Source organism: Eubalaena glacialis, chromosome 2, assembly GCF_028564815.1.
Source record: "Eubalaena glacialis isolate mEubGla1 chromosome 2, mEubGla1.1.hap2.+ XY, whole genome shotgun sequence".
In the NCBI taxonomy this organism is placed as follows: Eukaryota; Metazoa; Chordata; class Mammalia; order Artiodactyla; family Balaenidae; genus Eubalaena; species Eubalaena glacialis.
Window position 1 is genome coordinate 52,925,234 of NC_083717.1, and position 14,767 is coordinate 52,940,000.

The following is a 14,767-nucleotide window of genomic DNA, read 5'->3' on the forward strand; positions in this document are numbered from 1 at the left end:
AAATGAACTGTAAATTGTGTTTATCCATTATTTCATTTCTGTCTTTTCACTCTAATGTATAGTGAAGAAAGCCACAAAACCTTCTGCCTGAGACTTCGTCACATTTGTTTGTCATGCCCCATATGCAGTTTTAAAGATAGTCAATGAAGTTAGTTGAATTCTTATGAGTCATACTTAAGAAGTTGTGGTCAATATATTTTAAATGAACTATCATAAATTCTACAGATATATTTCTATATTAACCTTTACTTTAAAACTTTATAAGCGAATAAATTTGATATTGCATTTGCAGCCTTGTACTAAGCATTAGATATTGTCTTTAAGAATTTGTAAATGATTACTTGTTAGCTCTAGTATCAATCCTATGTAAAATACTGGAAAATATAATACTATGAACAATTACATCCTATTATAGTGTAATGAGACAAATATAAATATATTTAAGTAAAAACTTTATCTTTTTATTTTGAAAACAAACCACCCGACTTGAAGATGATATTAAGCATAAAATTATTGCAAACAAATTCTGTATATGTCCAAATAATTAGCATAAGTGTCTTTGGTAAGTCAACTGTTCATCAATTTCTGAGTTCTTTAATATTATAACAAAATGGTTAAGTTGTTCAAGGATTTATCAAAGCTACCTATTTTATAACATGGGTCCCATGTAACAAAGTCTGGAGTGAATATACCCAGGTGGCCCAGACCAAAACCGTTATCCATTTTCTCTGGTTGTATAGTGATGCTATAATCGATCATGTGACTCTTTGCTAGAAATCAGCATAGGCTAGACAATCATTTACCCAGCAGTTATACCCCAAGTCAGTACTCACAGCTGGAGAATATCAGCGGGCAGGAGTGCTCATCCATGGGGAAGTTGTGCAGCTGCAGCTGGCATTCTGCATTTATGGTGAGCCTGTGGGGGAGCCAAGCATCACTCTTGTGGCCAGCCAGCGACAATCCAACAAAGGCCCTAAACAAGGCCAGGGGCGGTCACGTTACTACCATGTGGGGAGGAGGGGCCTGGAGGGGCCACATAGAGCTCACTCTTAGTAGGGCACCATCCTTTCAGTATACCATTTGGGTTTTTTTGTGTTGTGTTACTTTGGTTTACTTTTAACTATCAGAAGCAGAGGAAGTTTCCATTAGTAAAATTCCTGACTGTGTCTAGAAATATAAGCCAAGTAAGAGAGGCAACAAATCAAAACAATATGTTCTTGTTTTCATATGTCCTTGTTTTTAATCTGTTTGACTGAATTAAATATTTCCTCCATTTTGAAAATGGTATATTTGACTAAATAGGTATAATACCAAGTTCATCCACTTGTAGGGAAGATTTCATATTTGGCCAACATCCCTACTTGACTAGGCAGGTGGTGGCTGCACTAAGTGTGTGTATTGCATCTTTTCAAAGCAGACATTCCTTTGGTCAGAGTTTCTATAAAGGATCGCAGGACTGACCATGTCTCTATTTTGGTTTGCTGAAGCTCACCTTCATTTCAGAGTCTCATTTATATTCCTTTAAGAATTGATGAGGAAATAGCTATTACAAACTCCTGTTCTCCAAATGTAACTAACTCATCAGCAGAGTTCCCTGTTGTGGCTTTTAATTTGTTGCTGGTCCCAAGCTGCCCACATAAATATTTCCATGAAACTTTAAAATTCTTTAATCGTCTGCTTATTCTGATATTAATCTGTGCCTTTATCTCTGCTACAAATACGTGTTTACCATATGAATTACAGATTTCTCCTTATGGCCACAAATCACTTGCAATTAAAAGCTCCTGATACTGGATGTGGGAGGAGGCAGGTGTGTTCAGGGGCTGCCGGTGGTATTCACCGAGCCAGGAGGACACAGGGGCCTGGTCAGAGGTATTAGAGAAACGACATTCCCCTGCAGCGTGCTGAATCAAAATGCCTTTTAGGCTTTCATGACGAGGTACACACAGGCAGATGGCTCCTAGAATCTGGTGCCCAGAAGGGAAGTTTGGGGTTGGAAATGAATGTGGAAATGAATCCTCTGCGTGGATATGGCTTTTAAAGTCTTAGGAATGGATGAGCTAAGTCAGCAGGCAAGTGGAAAGTGGGTAAAGTGATGGGGAATTCCTAAGGCAGGAGGAGCAGAATGAGGAGAGGCTGTGTCAGGAGCAGGACAGGAGGTGCAGGAAGCACCTGTAAAGCAGCAAAGCCAGTGAGACAGAGATAATCAGCACAAGGCACTCAGTCCAGTGTTCTTGAGAGGGCTCAGATGCTGGGAGAGCAGGGTCCAGACGTCACTGTCCTTGATCCCAACGCTGGGTGGGCAGAAAGACTGGCTTAGGTGCTGGGCATTCTATGGAATGTTTCAGCCATGTGTTCAGTTAGACTCAGATCACCCTAGCGGAGAGACTCTTGAGAGATACAGACCTAGGTTCAAACCCGGGTAACACTAGTTCCCGATGGAGACTTTGGGCAGGCAGTTCTATTCACATCTTTCAAACACAGCCCCTCTTATTTTGCTGGGATTCTGTGAGGACAGCCTGGCCCCCAGGAGGACTCATTACATGGTAGCTGCCACTTCCATTAAGGATGCATTAGGGAAAACCCTCTGTATTCTTTTGTTCCTTGTGGTCTCAAATTTGGCTATAATTACGTGTCAATTAGTACACTAAGACATCTTTATTTTCTTAGTTGAATGGTCCTGCGGTTAAACATATTAAAGATAATTTCCACAGCCCTCTTACAGCAGAAATGGATTCTGATGAAGGAAGGCGTTTATATCCATTACAGATCATTTGTATGTCTTTATTTTTACACAACATGGGATTAGGAAAAACTTCTTCAAGACCCAGTAGCATGTTGAACATGAGAAGTGATAGAACTTAGCAATGAAAAATAGGGTCCCATTCCTACAGTGATCTAAATTAAAGTACCCAATATCAGACCATCAGTAGCATCTCACCTTAAAGTGTAAAGGATTTTCCCATCATTCCAAATTCTGAGGAGCTGATTGGGGGTGGTGATCCAGTGAGCCTCTGCAGTTTTGGAATTGCGGAATATCGTATCTGGAATCCATATTAACCCCACCATGTTGCTGTTCAGAGTAAGTATTTTCATTGTGCTGTTGAACCGAAGGCGACTGTCGGTCCAGGTCTGGGCAAAAAATATATCAATTTGGTATTCCTGAAACAGAGCAAAAGGAGGGGCAAGACATTTCTATTAGTAGATTTTCTGCAGGCTTTGTTTTCTTTCTCAGGAGTATGGTTCTCCTTATGTGTGCACCCTCACCTGCCCACATCCCTTTCCGTTAGTGCCTAACACTGTGTCTGGATCAACGTGATGGACATTCAATAAAGGTAACTGATATTATTTGTCAACAGTGTGATAACATACGTGAAAATGTTCTGTAAACAATAAATTGTAATAAACACACAGAGTGTGGTGAGAGGCTAAGAGGCAGCAGAATACAATTCAGAACATAGATGCAGACCCTCCTATATTCTTAAGTCCAAGCTCTGGCAGGTAGCAAAATCTACCATTCTCTAATCTGTAAAGTGAGTAGAATAGTAGCGCCTACCTCCTAAGGGGGTTATATGGAAGGAAATAAATAGTTAACTAAAAATCTCTAGTGCCTGGCATAAAACAAATGTTAAAGTATTAGCTCATATAATAATAATTATCATTTTCACTCAAGAGCCTTATCAAATAACACAAATCAAAAAGTAAAAAATAAGCAATGACAAAAAAATACAGCTGATAGACACCAAGCCGAATGCTGATTCCAAAAAGAAGACTGATGGCACTCAAATTACTTCTGTAACTGGAAGCAACCCCAGTATTCACAGCATTTAGATACAGGATGAGGCTGATGTCACTGTGAGACATAGAGAAATGTCTCGAGTCTGGACCACCTCAGAGGCTCCTCCCATAATCACAGTTTAAAGGATTAGCTTTAGGTCCATAGTAAGGAGGATTTAGAGGCAGATTGTTAGTGATTTTAATATCTTTCATAGTTTCTTTACATATTAGATATTAAAAATGAATTACTTTTACAGAGTTCACTAATTCTCAACAAATCCCATATTTATCCTTTTCATTGAGTTTCTGGTTTAAAGAACTTTTCTGACACATGTAATTCAACAGACCAAATCCAGCCTTTTATTAACTTATCCCCTCATTCATCATCTCTTTGTTGCACTATGTCAGGCCCTGAAAAACCATCGAAGGCCCAGAAGTGTGCCAACAGGAAAAACCCATGCCTTCACGGGGCTTATATTCCAGTCAGGGAAAACAGGCCTTAAACAGACAATTAAGGTGAAAAAACGTAACACGTCTGATGTATTGACTGCTATTGACTATGCTTGGTAAGTTAACACAAGAAAGAAATTATGTCAGCGGATAATTGGCCAGTTTGAAAGCAGTTGTATGAAAGTATGAACAGGGACTGTTGCCTGCCATTCCAGTAAGCAAAGAATGTTTCCCCAATTTCCAGTTCTACAAGGACCAAGCCATCAGCCCCTGCAGTGGTGTGCCCTGAGGGGAATTCAGGATGGAGAAAAACAGGAAGTATTTTGTGCTTTGGAAACTGGCCCTAGATAGTTATAATGCAATGTAAGGAATAATGTCAATGAACCTAGATTCTTACATCTTCCCATACATAGAAAAGCACCAAAATCATTAACTTGAGATATCTGTTCTTTGTAATTAACAACGATCTTTTGATGTTTGACTACATTTTTTCCCAGCAAAAATCTGTGTATCCTGGCTTCTCCCTTAACTCTTCAGAGCAGTTCCTCAGAGCTATCTGAGAGGCTGTCTCCCAGGCTTAAGTCTTCAGTAAGATCCCCAAATAATAACTTGCAACTTTTAGGTTGTGTGTTTTTCTTTAGTTGATAAAAGAGGAAAGAAAGATAAAACAAACACTGATTCTTGTAAGAATGGAAGAAGCAAATGCTTCTCACCCTATCAGTAAATCAAAGACTCAAGAAATGCTTTGACTGTTAAAAGCCTGTTGAAACTCACCTTTGCAGAAATAATCAGACCCATTGCTAAAAATCTCTAAATGGGTTGTCATGATGCAAAATCTTTAATTGTGCAATTATGGCTCCAAGGACAAGCGACTAATATATGACTCTTCTACTGAAGACTGATGGGACCAAGGTGTCTGTACTTAATTTAAGAGAAAAAGTAAAGGTGAGAGTGAAAGCAAAGTGTTGGGTAGAGGCAGTGGCATTAAAAACAAAGGCATAGCATGGCTCTTGGAATCGTGTTGACACAAGATCTATGCACCTGTTAAACTGGCCTATAAGGTAAGAGGCTGGCTAGGTTTTGAGAGAGTTCTACTGCCAAAGGAACCTCGTCAGGAAAAAATATCTGTGACTATTTGAGACTTAGATGTACTCTTGCATTTTTTTCTGTAATGGGTAGACCGTGGCCTGGAAAAGCTGACTGGACCCCAAAGGAGGCTTATTCTCCAATGTTAACTTTCCCATGGCCAGAACAGTTAATGGAAAAGGAAAACTCCCAGACAATGGAGTCAAGAGCCAACGAGAAGAGTCCTTAGGAGCCCAACTCTGGGAGGAGAGTTAAAACGTAATCAAAGACACTCTGTTCCCAGGGAAAAGAGCCCACTCAGGATCTGCCCACTGGGGTCTCAGAATTGCTGCAAACTAATGGGTTGATTGTGATTATCCTGGCCTTTCTTCATCCTTGTAGCTATATTGTATATGTGGGTGTGGGTTAGACAGCTTTTCTTTTCAGTTTAGAGGTTGGTGGATCAAGGAAAGCCATGTGCAAACTTGATGTGAAGACTAATACACATGTAGGTAACCATGACGTAGGGGATGGGACTGGGTGGACCTTTGAGGTTACCTCAATTGAAGAAGGGAGGAGTGTCTCTGTCCTGATGAGGGAGAGACAAACAAAACACTTGGCAGCTAAAGACAGATCATGGTGGTCATTGGTACTATTCACCAGGTATTGCAGCATCCCTCCTTGTGGGCACATGATAGATTCACATGCTCGTTTTTTAGGCCCTGAGAGACTGTGCCCACATGATCAGTGTCCACATGATTCAACCAGACATGTATTGTAGGTGCAAAAGGTAGAGAGAGTGGGATGCAGGGGCGGGGGCTGCGATCCTCACTGAGAATGTGACTTAGAACAAGACCTCAGTGAGGTACAGGAGTGAGCTGGGCAGATAGGCCTCCCTTCCCAGGGTCCTGAACACAGGAAGCAGGAAAGTCAAAGAAGACACTCCTGAGAAGCAGGAACAATGCTGTGGTACAGATTCAGCTGAATGGGGCAGGGGAGCAGACCCCTTACCTCCTTGATGGCAAGATTTTAGCCAAGTAAGGATGATTGCTGACTATGAAATAGACTATATTTGCACAGAGAACATGAGAACACACTCAAAACTTTAAATAAAATTCAGGATGTGAGAATAGCCGGTACGGCACATATAGGTACCCATACGAATTACTTCCTTTTTTCCTTTAACACTGGTTTATTGGGTAAAGGAATAAGGAGAGAAAGATAAAGATATTCTCCTCAACAGGGTCAAGGCCCACCAATCATGTGGGCAATGATAGCCAGTAAAGACTGTTTTCTGTAAAGGCCCCTAGAAAGATTCTAAAGCCAACCAGATTTTTTAAAATCGCTCTATTATATCAGGGATATTGAAACACAGAAAACTTCAATAATTTTGCCAAAGTTACCAAAGGACTCCAAGTAAAAATTTCCAAGTGGGTCTTTTTATTGTTTAAAAATGACAAATCAAGAAGTCTCCTGACGACCAAATAGTCCTTCTCTTTACACCCTTTCCCTACCTATCTTCTCTGCTTTCCATCCCCATTTATGTCCCTTCACAGTACGTTTTAAAATGCACATCTGAGATGGGTAAATCGTATTAGCAAGCTAGGCAGCATTACCTAAAGTCTCTCCAATGAAGCACAGATGTTTTTGTACACACCAGGCACTGACTATTGAGACAGAGACAATAATGATTTTCTGCTAGGGGGTAAAATGAGGCCTGAGAGGTTAAGTAACTTTCATCAAGTCACACAGCTGCTAAGTACCAATTGTGCCAAACTATATAGTCAAAATCTTCTTCCCAGGAAAAAAGGGACTCCTCCTACACTGTTGGTGGTATGTAAATTGGTGTAGCCACTATGGAGAACAGTATGGAGATTCGTAAAAAAATAAAAATAGAACTACCATTTGATCCAGCAATCCCACTCCTGGGCATGTATCTGGAGAAAACCATAATTCAAAAAGATACATGCACCCCAGTGTTCAAGACATGGAAATAACTTAAACCTCCAGTGACAGGTGAATGGATAAAGAAGATGTGATGTATGTACACACACACACACACACACACACACACACACAATGGAATATTACTCAGCCATAAAAAAATGCCATTTACAGTAACATAGATGGACCTAGAAATTATCACACTAAGTGAAATAAGCCAGAGAAACACAAATATCATATCATATCATTTATATGTGGAACCGAAAAAGGATACAAATGAACTTATTTACAAAGCAGAACAGACTCACAGACATAGTAAACAAACTTATTGTTACCAAAGCAGGGGTGGGGAAGGGCTAAATTAGGAGGTTGAGATTAACGTACACACACTACTATATATAAAATAATAACAAGGACCTACTTTATAACACTGGGAATTATACTCAATATCTTGTAATAAACTATAATGGAAGAGAATGTAAAAAAGGACATATATATGTACATACCTATATATATACACATATATGTAGCCAAATCACTTTGCCGTACTTCTGAAACTAACACAACACTGTCAATAAACTATATGTTAACAAAGTTTTAAAGAAATCTGCTTTCCTGGATGTGAGTGAGAGCAGCTGCAGCAGCTGCAATCTAGTTATCAGATATGGGAACCACCACCAGGACGTGAAGAAAGAACCCCGGTGTGGACATCCAGTCCACTTTTGCTCTGTTTACAAACTGTGAGATTATTCACCTTCCTTGGCCTTTGATTCTTCCTCTGTAAAATGGGAGAGATGGGTTAGGTTAAATATAAGAACGCTTCCACCACTTACATTTTATATTTCCACATCCCTGCCTGGAGTTAGCTTTTCAATACTGAAAGTAATTTTTCTGTAAGGGAACTATTTTTCTGTAAGGAAAGGGGTCACACCATGATGCCCTGAGGAAGGGTCTGCAGGGTTTGGAGGGATTTTCTCTTTATTCTGAAGTCCTGCCACAAACTCCAACTCAAGAGGACAGAATGCGGATGGTGTGGGTGGTGCCTGGTGTGGATGTTTTATTGTGTCTACATTTGACTAAATGTTGGAGAAGCACTTCCCACCCACAAAGTAATATTTTTATGTCTCTCATAAACTTTCTTTGTAACTGCATTAATCATCTTTCCTGCAGAGGAAAAAAAATTCATTCTTACATGTTTATCTAAAACATTTTATATAATTCATAAATTGCTGTGAAATTAATGTGTCTGAAATACTAATAAATGCAACAGGTGAAAAATGTGCAACATTCCCAACTTAATCCTTCATGTTGTGGAGAGCCTATGCTGATAATTTGTTTTAATAACTGGAGGGCTCAATGATTCCTAAGTAGGCCAGCAGCATGTGGAGCATTTTAACAAAACAGAAGAAAAATTATGATTCTTCATTCTATCTCTCTGTAATTTCTAAAACACTACAAAGTTTTTCCTTTCCTTTAGTAAAGAAGAGGGCCATATGGAAAGATGATAGATTAATAAAGGACAGGGACTTGGAGACAGAAGGATACAGGAGACAAACACTGCGGGGCACAGGCGCTCTCCCTCTGTCCCAGCACGTCAGGACATAGCCTGGAACGTGACAGAAAAATCCTTTAGTATTCGATGTCACTGGCAGTTTTCTTTATAAAATGGAAATTACAGGCCCATGCTGATTAGACTTTGTTCAAATGCCTTAGTTAAAAATGTATAATATGTAATGATGATTAGAATAAAATGATTTTTATTTCTTCATGATGAGGTATGGAAGCATAATATATATTTTTGGTGTTACTTCCTCAAATTCATCATAGGAAACAAGGCTTTACAGCTGCCCTCCATTTCTCCCCCAGATACCTGCTCCAGCCCTACCTCCAGATCTTCAGTCTCCAGGGGCTGCACCTGCCCTGTTTGCACCATTGAGTTCCCTGAACATCCTTCCCACCAACCCCAGGCTCCTCCAGTATTTGGAAGCTATTCACCCACTCCAACATGTAAGCCCTACTCTGTGCTGGGTATGAGGCTAGGTTTATATAAAGCCAGATGCAATATCATTGCCTGCAGGAGCTTGGGCCCACAGCATGTGGAGAGGGTGTGATGCCCCACCTGGCACCCAGGCAATATGAGCGCAGCTTCCAGGAAGCCAGAAAGGCCCACACGGGTGGTGCAGAGGGCTCTGCAGGGACCAGGCCTCCCATCTGGTCCTGGAACCAGTGGGCAGAAAGTGGACAGGTGATGGGTGTATCCATCAGGGAGGACTGTATCAAAGCTGAGAAGAGTGAGACCAATTCAGGGAGGGTGAGTTGTGAAAAGTATTTGTTACAAGGATCACCCGTAGGAGCATCAGAAAACCAGGTAACCTCAAGATGCAACAGGGAAACTTGGTGCCCTCCTGAGCAGGTCCAGGACTTGTCACCTGATACTAATGTAAACTAGGGCCGTTTTTAAGAAAAGAATATATAAATATATAAATAAAATATTAAATAAAATATATACATTTATTTTGAATGAGGAAAAAAACATAAATACTCAAAAATTGCAAATGCCAAAAAAATAAATCACAAAATCTGGGAAAAATAGATTTTATTTTTATTTGCTAACAGGCCCACTTTCATCATACTCACAAGTCCTATATCTTTTGCTTGCTTGCTCTCTGGTCACACCTTTCTATGACAATGTTTTATGATAGTTTTTTAGAGAGAGAGAATAAAAATTATTACTTCCTCTGGTATAATGAAACAAAATATTTTATCATTAATAGATGTTTTTAAAGTTTACTTCAACTCACAATTCATTATTGGAAATATCATATGCATAATTGGGATTCTGCTAAATGGGAAAAAGCCTCAAGTTTCTTTTATATAAAGTTTGGGGATTCTGCATTTGAACTTGGGCTCTAGGAATTTCCTCCAAGCCACCCATACTTCGGGAGTCCTGGACCTTGAGAAACAATCACTCTGGGTTAGAGCTTGGGCCTTGCTCATCCCGTGAACATCACAGTATATGGAAGTTGTAGGGAACCCTAACCCATTAACTACAGCTTGAAAGCTTCCCCAGCCCCACCTCCCCCTTAGGGGCCACAATTACCTGCACCCAACAGGAGGAACTTGTAATGGGGGAATCAGAGGAGAAAGGTATAGCAGTAGTATTTAAAATGCTTTGCATTTGCAAATTTCACCACTGCTATGACCTTCCCTGGGCCTGGGAAAGAGCTTCTGCAAGGGAGGAGCTCTGAGGCTTAAATTTTGCAAGCATGATGCAAATTGGGAAGACCCAATGGACCACATGGTGTTCGTGGATCTGGGCCAGAATTCGCTTGTGGATGTCAAGTGGACACAATCCAGGATGAGCAAGGATATGGAGGAGACACAGCTGCTGTTGGAGATGATGCTAGCAGTCAAAAGAATAGGAGGGAAATCTCCCTCCCTTCTGCCCTTATCTCCCAAGTGTCTCAGGTTGGCTGAACCCAGCAGGAGGCTAGGTGAAGAGGGACCTGGAAAGGCAGGCTTTGGAATCAGCCCCCTGTGATGGGAAGCAGTGCAGGGGAGAGTGGGAAATGGATGGAGGACTAGCAGGGGCATAAGAAGGGTGGAAAGGGCACACATGTGGAAGCAGGCTCCTCTCTTACATACTGTAAACATTTTCCACATCTGCCTGCTCGCCTTTTCAACATTCCCTCTCTTGAATAGCTGTCCTTCCTCTGGAATTCAGCTATATATTTACTGCTTTCAGATTAAACTTGTCTTTCATATTAAAGCATTCCATTGGATGTTATATTCTCCAACTACCACTGCTACTCAAAAGCATACAATGGCTACTCTAAGTCTAAGAATTAGTTTAAACTCCTTTGCATGATACTTAGGGCTCTTTTCTTTATAACCCAAGCTGACCATCTGATTCCTTGTAAACACACCCCTTACCACAGCCATCTGTTCCCGATGTGACAAGATACTCTGCACACACCCTCATCCTCCCCGTTCCACCCGTGCTGTCCCCAAACCTGGAAACCCTCTCATCTCTCAGTCCTCCCATCTCCCAACTCCCTGAGTCATGGCTCCTTAGCTTTTTTTTTTTTTTAATGGCTGTTTTGGGTCTTCGTTTCTAGGCGAGGGCTTTCTCTCGTTGTGGCAAGTGGGGGCCACTCTTCATTGCGGTGCGCGGGCCTCTCACTATCGTGGCCTCTTTTGTTGGGAAGCACAGGCTTCAGATGCGCAGGCTCAGTAATTGTGGCTCACGGGCCCAGTTGCTCCGCGGCATGTGGGATCTTCCCAGACCAGGGATCGAACTCGTGTTCCCTGCACTGGCAGGCAGATTCCCAACCACTGCGCCGCCAGAAAAGCCCCAGGCTCCTTAGCTTTACACGTTTGGCTGTAGCCTTTCTTCATAATATTACTTTCTTCTCCTGATGTGAACGCCTTGTGTCTTTCATTGGAATAGCTCACAGTTGTCTGCATGTTGAGCACATAGCACTGTCACGTGGTCCCTCGATCCTTGTCCATATCACCAATACTCCCCCCGGTACCGAGAAAGCAGCATCATTTAAGAGCACTTTCTTGACTACCAGAGTTCCACCAATCAGCAAAGATCCGAGGCCTTAATTATAAACCTGCCAGTTAAAACATGACTATAATTCTGTAGTCTGGGCTGGGAGCTACTGCCACTCACCACATGGAAGAGTGATGTGCTGCCTGCCTGCTGTGTACTTTTAAGTATGAGGTGGTGACTTGTGTCTGGGGGCTCAGCCTCCAAATGCCTGTGCCCTTTCAGTGAGAGTCCATCCCAAGGGAATCTAGTGGGTTCCCAAATAGAGAAAGGGCCCTGTTCTCCCTCCCCTCTCCAGGGTGGCCACAAAACACTGCCTGACCAACGTGCCCCAGGACACCTGCTGAGCATATCCTTCTGAGCAGACCAGGTCACACCCAGCCCCCGAGACACAGCAGTCTCCCACGACCCCATTCCTTCTCTGCTTCAGCCGATGTGCCCACTTTGGAGAACAAATCTTCTTGTCCTCCCACCTCTGTAGGGTAGGAGGCAACAGAGAACATTATTTTGCTTCACCCACACTGTTGAATTCTAGGTCCCTCTGTGCTCACACATTCTAAGGGAAAACTCCATGTTCCTGGTTCCTTTCCAAACAGGCAGGAGCCCATCACAGAGGTGTGTGAAGAGGTGGCTATGGAAAATTCAAGGAGACTATTATGGGCTGAACTGTGTTCTCCTCAAATCTGTGTATTAAAGTAGTAACCCCCAGTGCCCCAGAATGTGATTGTACTTTGACACAGGGCCTTTCAAGAGATGATTACATTAAAATGAGGCCATATGGGTGGGCTCTAATCCAATTTGACTTGTGTATTTTTGAGAAGAGAGACACACACAGAAGGAAAAGCATGTGGGGATAAAGGGAGAAGGCGGCCGTCTGCCAGCCAAGGAGAGGGCCTCAGGATAAACCAACCCTGCCAACACCTGGATCTTAGACTTCTAGCCCCCAGACAATGAGAATATATATTTCTTTTCTTTAAGCCACTGGGTCTGTGGTACTTTTTTAAAAAAACATCTTTACTGGAGTATAATTGCTTTACAATGTTGTGTTACTTTCTGCTGTATAACAAAGTGAATCTGCTATATGCATACATATATCCCCATGTCTCCCCCTCTTGCGTCTCCCTCCCATCTTCCCTAACCCACCCCTCTAGGTGGTCACAAAGCACGGAGTTGATCTCCCAGTAATATGCGGCTGCTTCCCACTAGCTATCTATTTTACATTTGGTAAAGTATATGGGTCAATGCCACTCTATCATTTCGTCCCAGCTTACCCTTCCCCCTCCCTGTGTCCTCAAGTCAATTCTCTACACCTACGTTTTTATTCCTGTCCTGCCCCTATGTTCTTCAGAACAATTTTTTTTAACTCCATATATATGTGTTAGCATACGGAATCTGTTTTTCTCTTTCTGACTGACATCACTCTGTAGGACACACTCTCGGTCCATCTATCTCACTACATACAACTCAATTTTGTTTCTTTTTATGGCTGAGTAATATCCCATTGTGTATATGTGCCACATCTTCTTTATCCATTCCTCTGTTGATGGATACTTAGGTTGCTTCCATGTCCTGGCTATTGTAAATTGAGCTGCAGTGAACATTGTGGTACAGGATTCTTTTTGAATTATGGTTTCTCAGGGTATAGGCCCAGTAGTGGGCTTGCTGGGTCGTATGGTAGTACTAGTTTTAGTTTTCTAAGGAACCTCCATACTGTTCTCCATAGTGGCTGTATCAACTTACATTCCCACCAACACTGCAACAGGGTTACCTTTTCTCCACACCCTCTCCAGCATTTACTTTTTGTAGATTTTTTGATGATATGGCCATTCTGACTGGTGTGAGGTGATACCTCATTGCAGTTTTGATTTGCATTTCTCTAATGATTAGTGATGTTCAACATCCTTTCGTGTGTTTGTTGGCAATCTGTATATCTTCTTTGAGAAATGTCTATTTATGTCTTCTGCCCATTTTTGTATTGCACTGTTTGGTTTTTTTTTGATATTGAGCTGCATGAACTGCTTGTATATTTTGGAGATTAATACTTTCTCAGTTGCTTCCTTTGCAAATATTTTCTCCCATTCTGAAGGTTGTCTTTTCATCTTGTTTATAGTTTCCTTTGCTGTGCAAAAGCTTTTAAGTTTCCTTATGTCCCATTTTTGAAATTTTGTTTTTATTTCCATTTCTCTAGGGGGTGGGTCAAAAAGGATCTTGCTGTGATTTACGTCATAGAGTGTTCTGCTCATGTTTTCCTCTAAGAGTTTTATAGTGTCTGGCCTTACATTTAGGTCTTTAATCCAGTTTGTGTTATTTTTGTGTATGGTGTTAGAGAGTGTTCTAATTTCATTCTTTTAAATGTAGCTGTCCAGTTTTCCCAGCACCACATATTGAAGAGGCTGTCTTTTCTCCATTGTATATTCTTGCCTCCTTTATCACAAATAAAGTTACCATATGTATGTGGGTTTATCTCTGGGCTTTCTATCCGTTCCATTGGTCTATATTTCTGTTTTTGTGTCAGTACCATATTGTCTTGATTACCGTGGCTTTGTAGTATAGTCTGAAGTCTGGGAGCCTGGTTTCTCCAGCTCCATTTTTCTTTCTCAAGATTGCTTTGGCTATTCGGGGTAATTTGTGTTTCCATATAAATTGTGAAATTGTTTTGTTCCAGTTCTGTGAAAAATGCCATTGGTATTTTCATAGGGATTGCATTGAATCTGTAGATTGCTTTTGGTCATTTTCACAATGTTGATTTTTCCAATCCAAGAACATTGTATATCTCTCTCACTGATTGTATGGTCCTTAATTTCTCTCATCAGTGTCTTATAGTTTTCTGCCTACAGGTTTTTGTCTCTGTACGTAGGCTTCTTCTTAGGTATTTTATTCTTTTTGTTGCAACGGTAAAAGGGAAGGTTCTCTTAGTTTCTCTTTCAGATTTTTCATCATTAGTGTGTAGGAAACAAGAGATTTCTGTGCATTAAT

At 41.2% G+C, this 14,767-nt stretch overlaps 1 protein-coding gene across 1 annotated transcript in view; it reads right to left on the reverse strand.

Annotated features, from left to right (window-relative positions):
- Positions 1-14,767, reverse strand: part of GABRG3 (gamma-aminobutyric acid type A receptor subunit gamma3) — a 552,571-nt gene that overhangs the window by 114,478 nt on the left and 423,326 nt on the right. Inside the window, exons 4-5 of the mRNA XM_061181827.1 lie at positions 2,942-3,162; positions 834-916 (exon numbers count right to left, since the gene is read on the reverse strand). Coding sequence (XP_061037810.1) covers positions 834-916; positions 2,942-3,162 — 304 coding nt within the window. The remainder of the gene's footprint in view (positions 1-833; positions 917-2,941; positions 3,163-14,767) is intronic.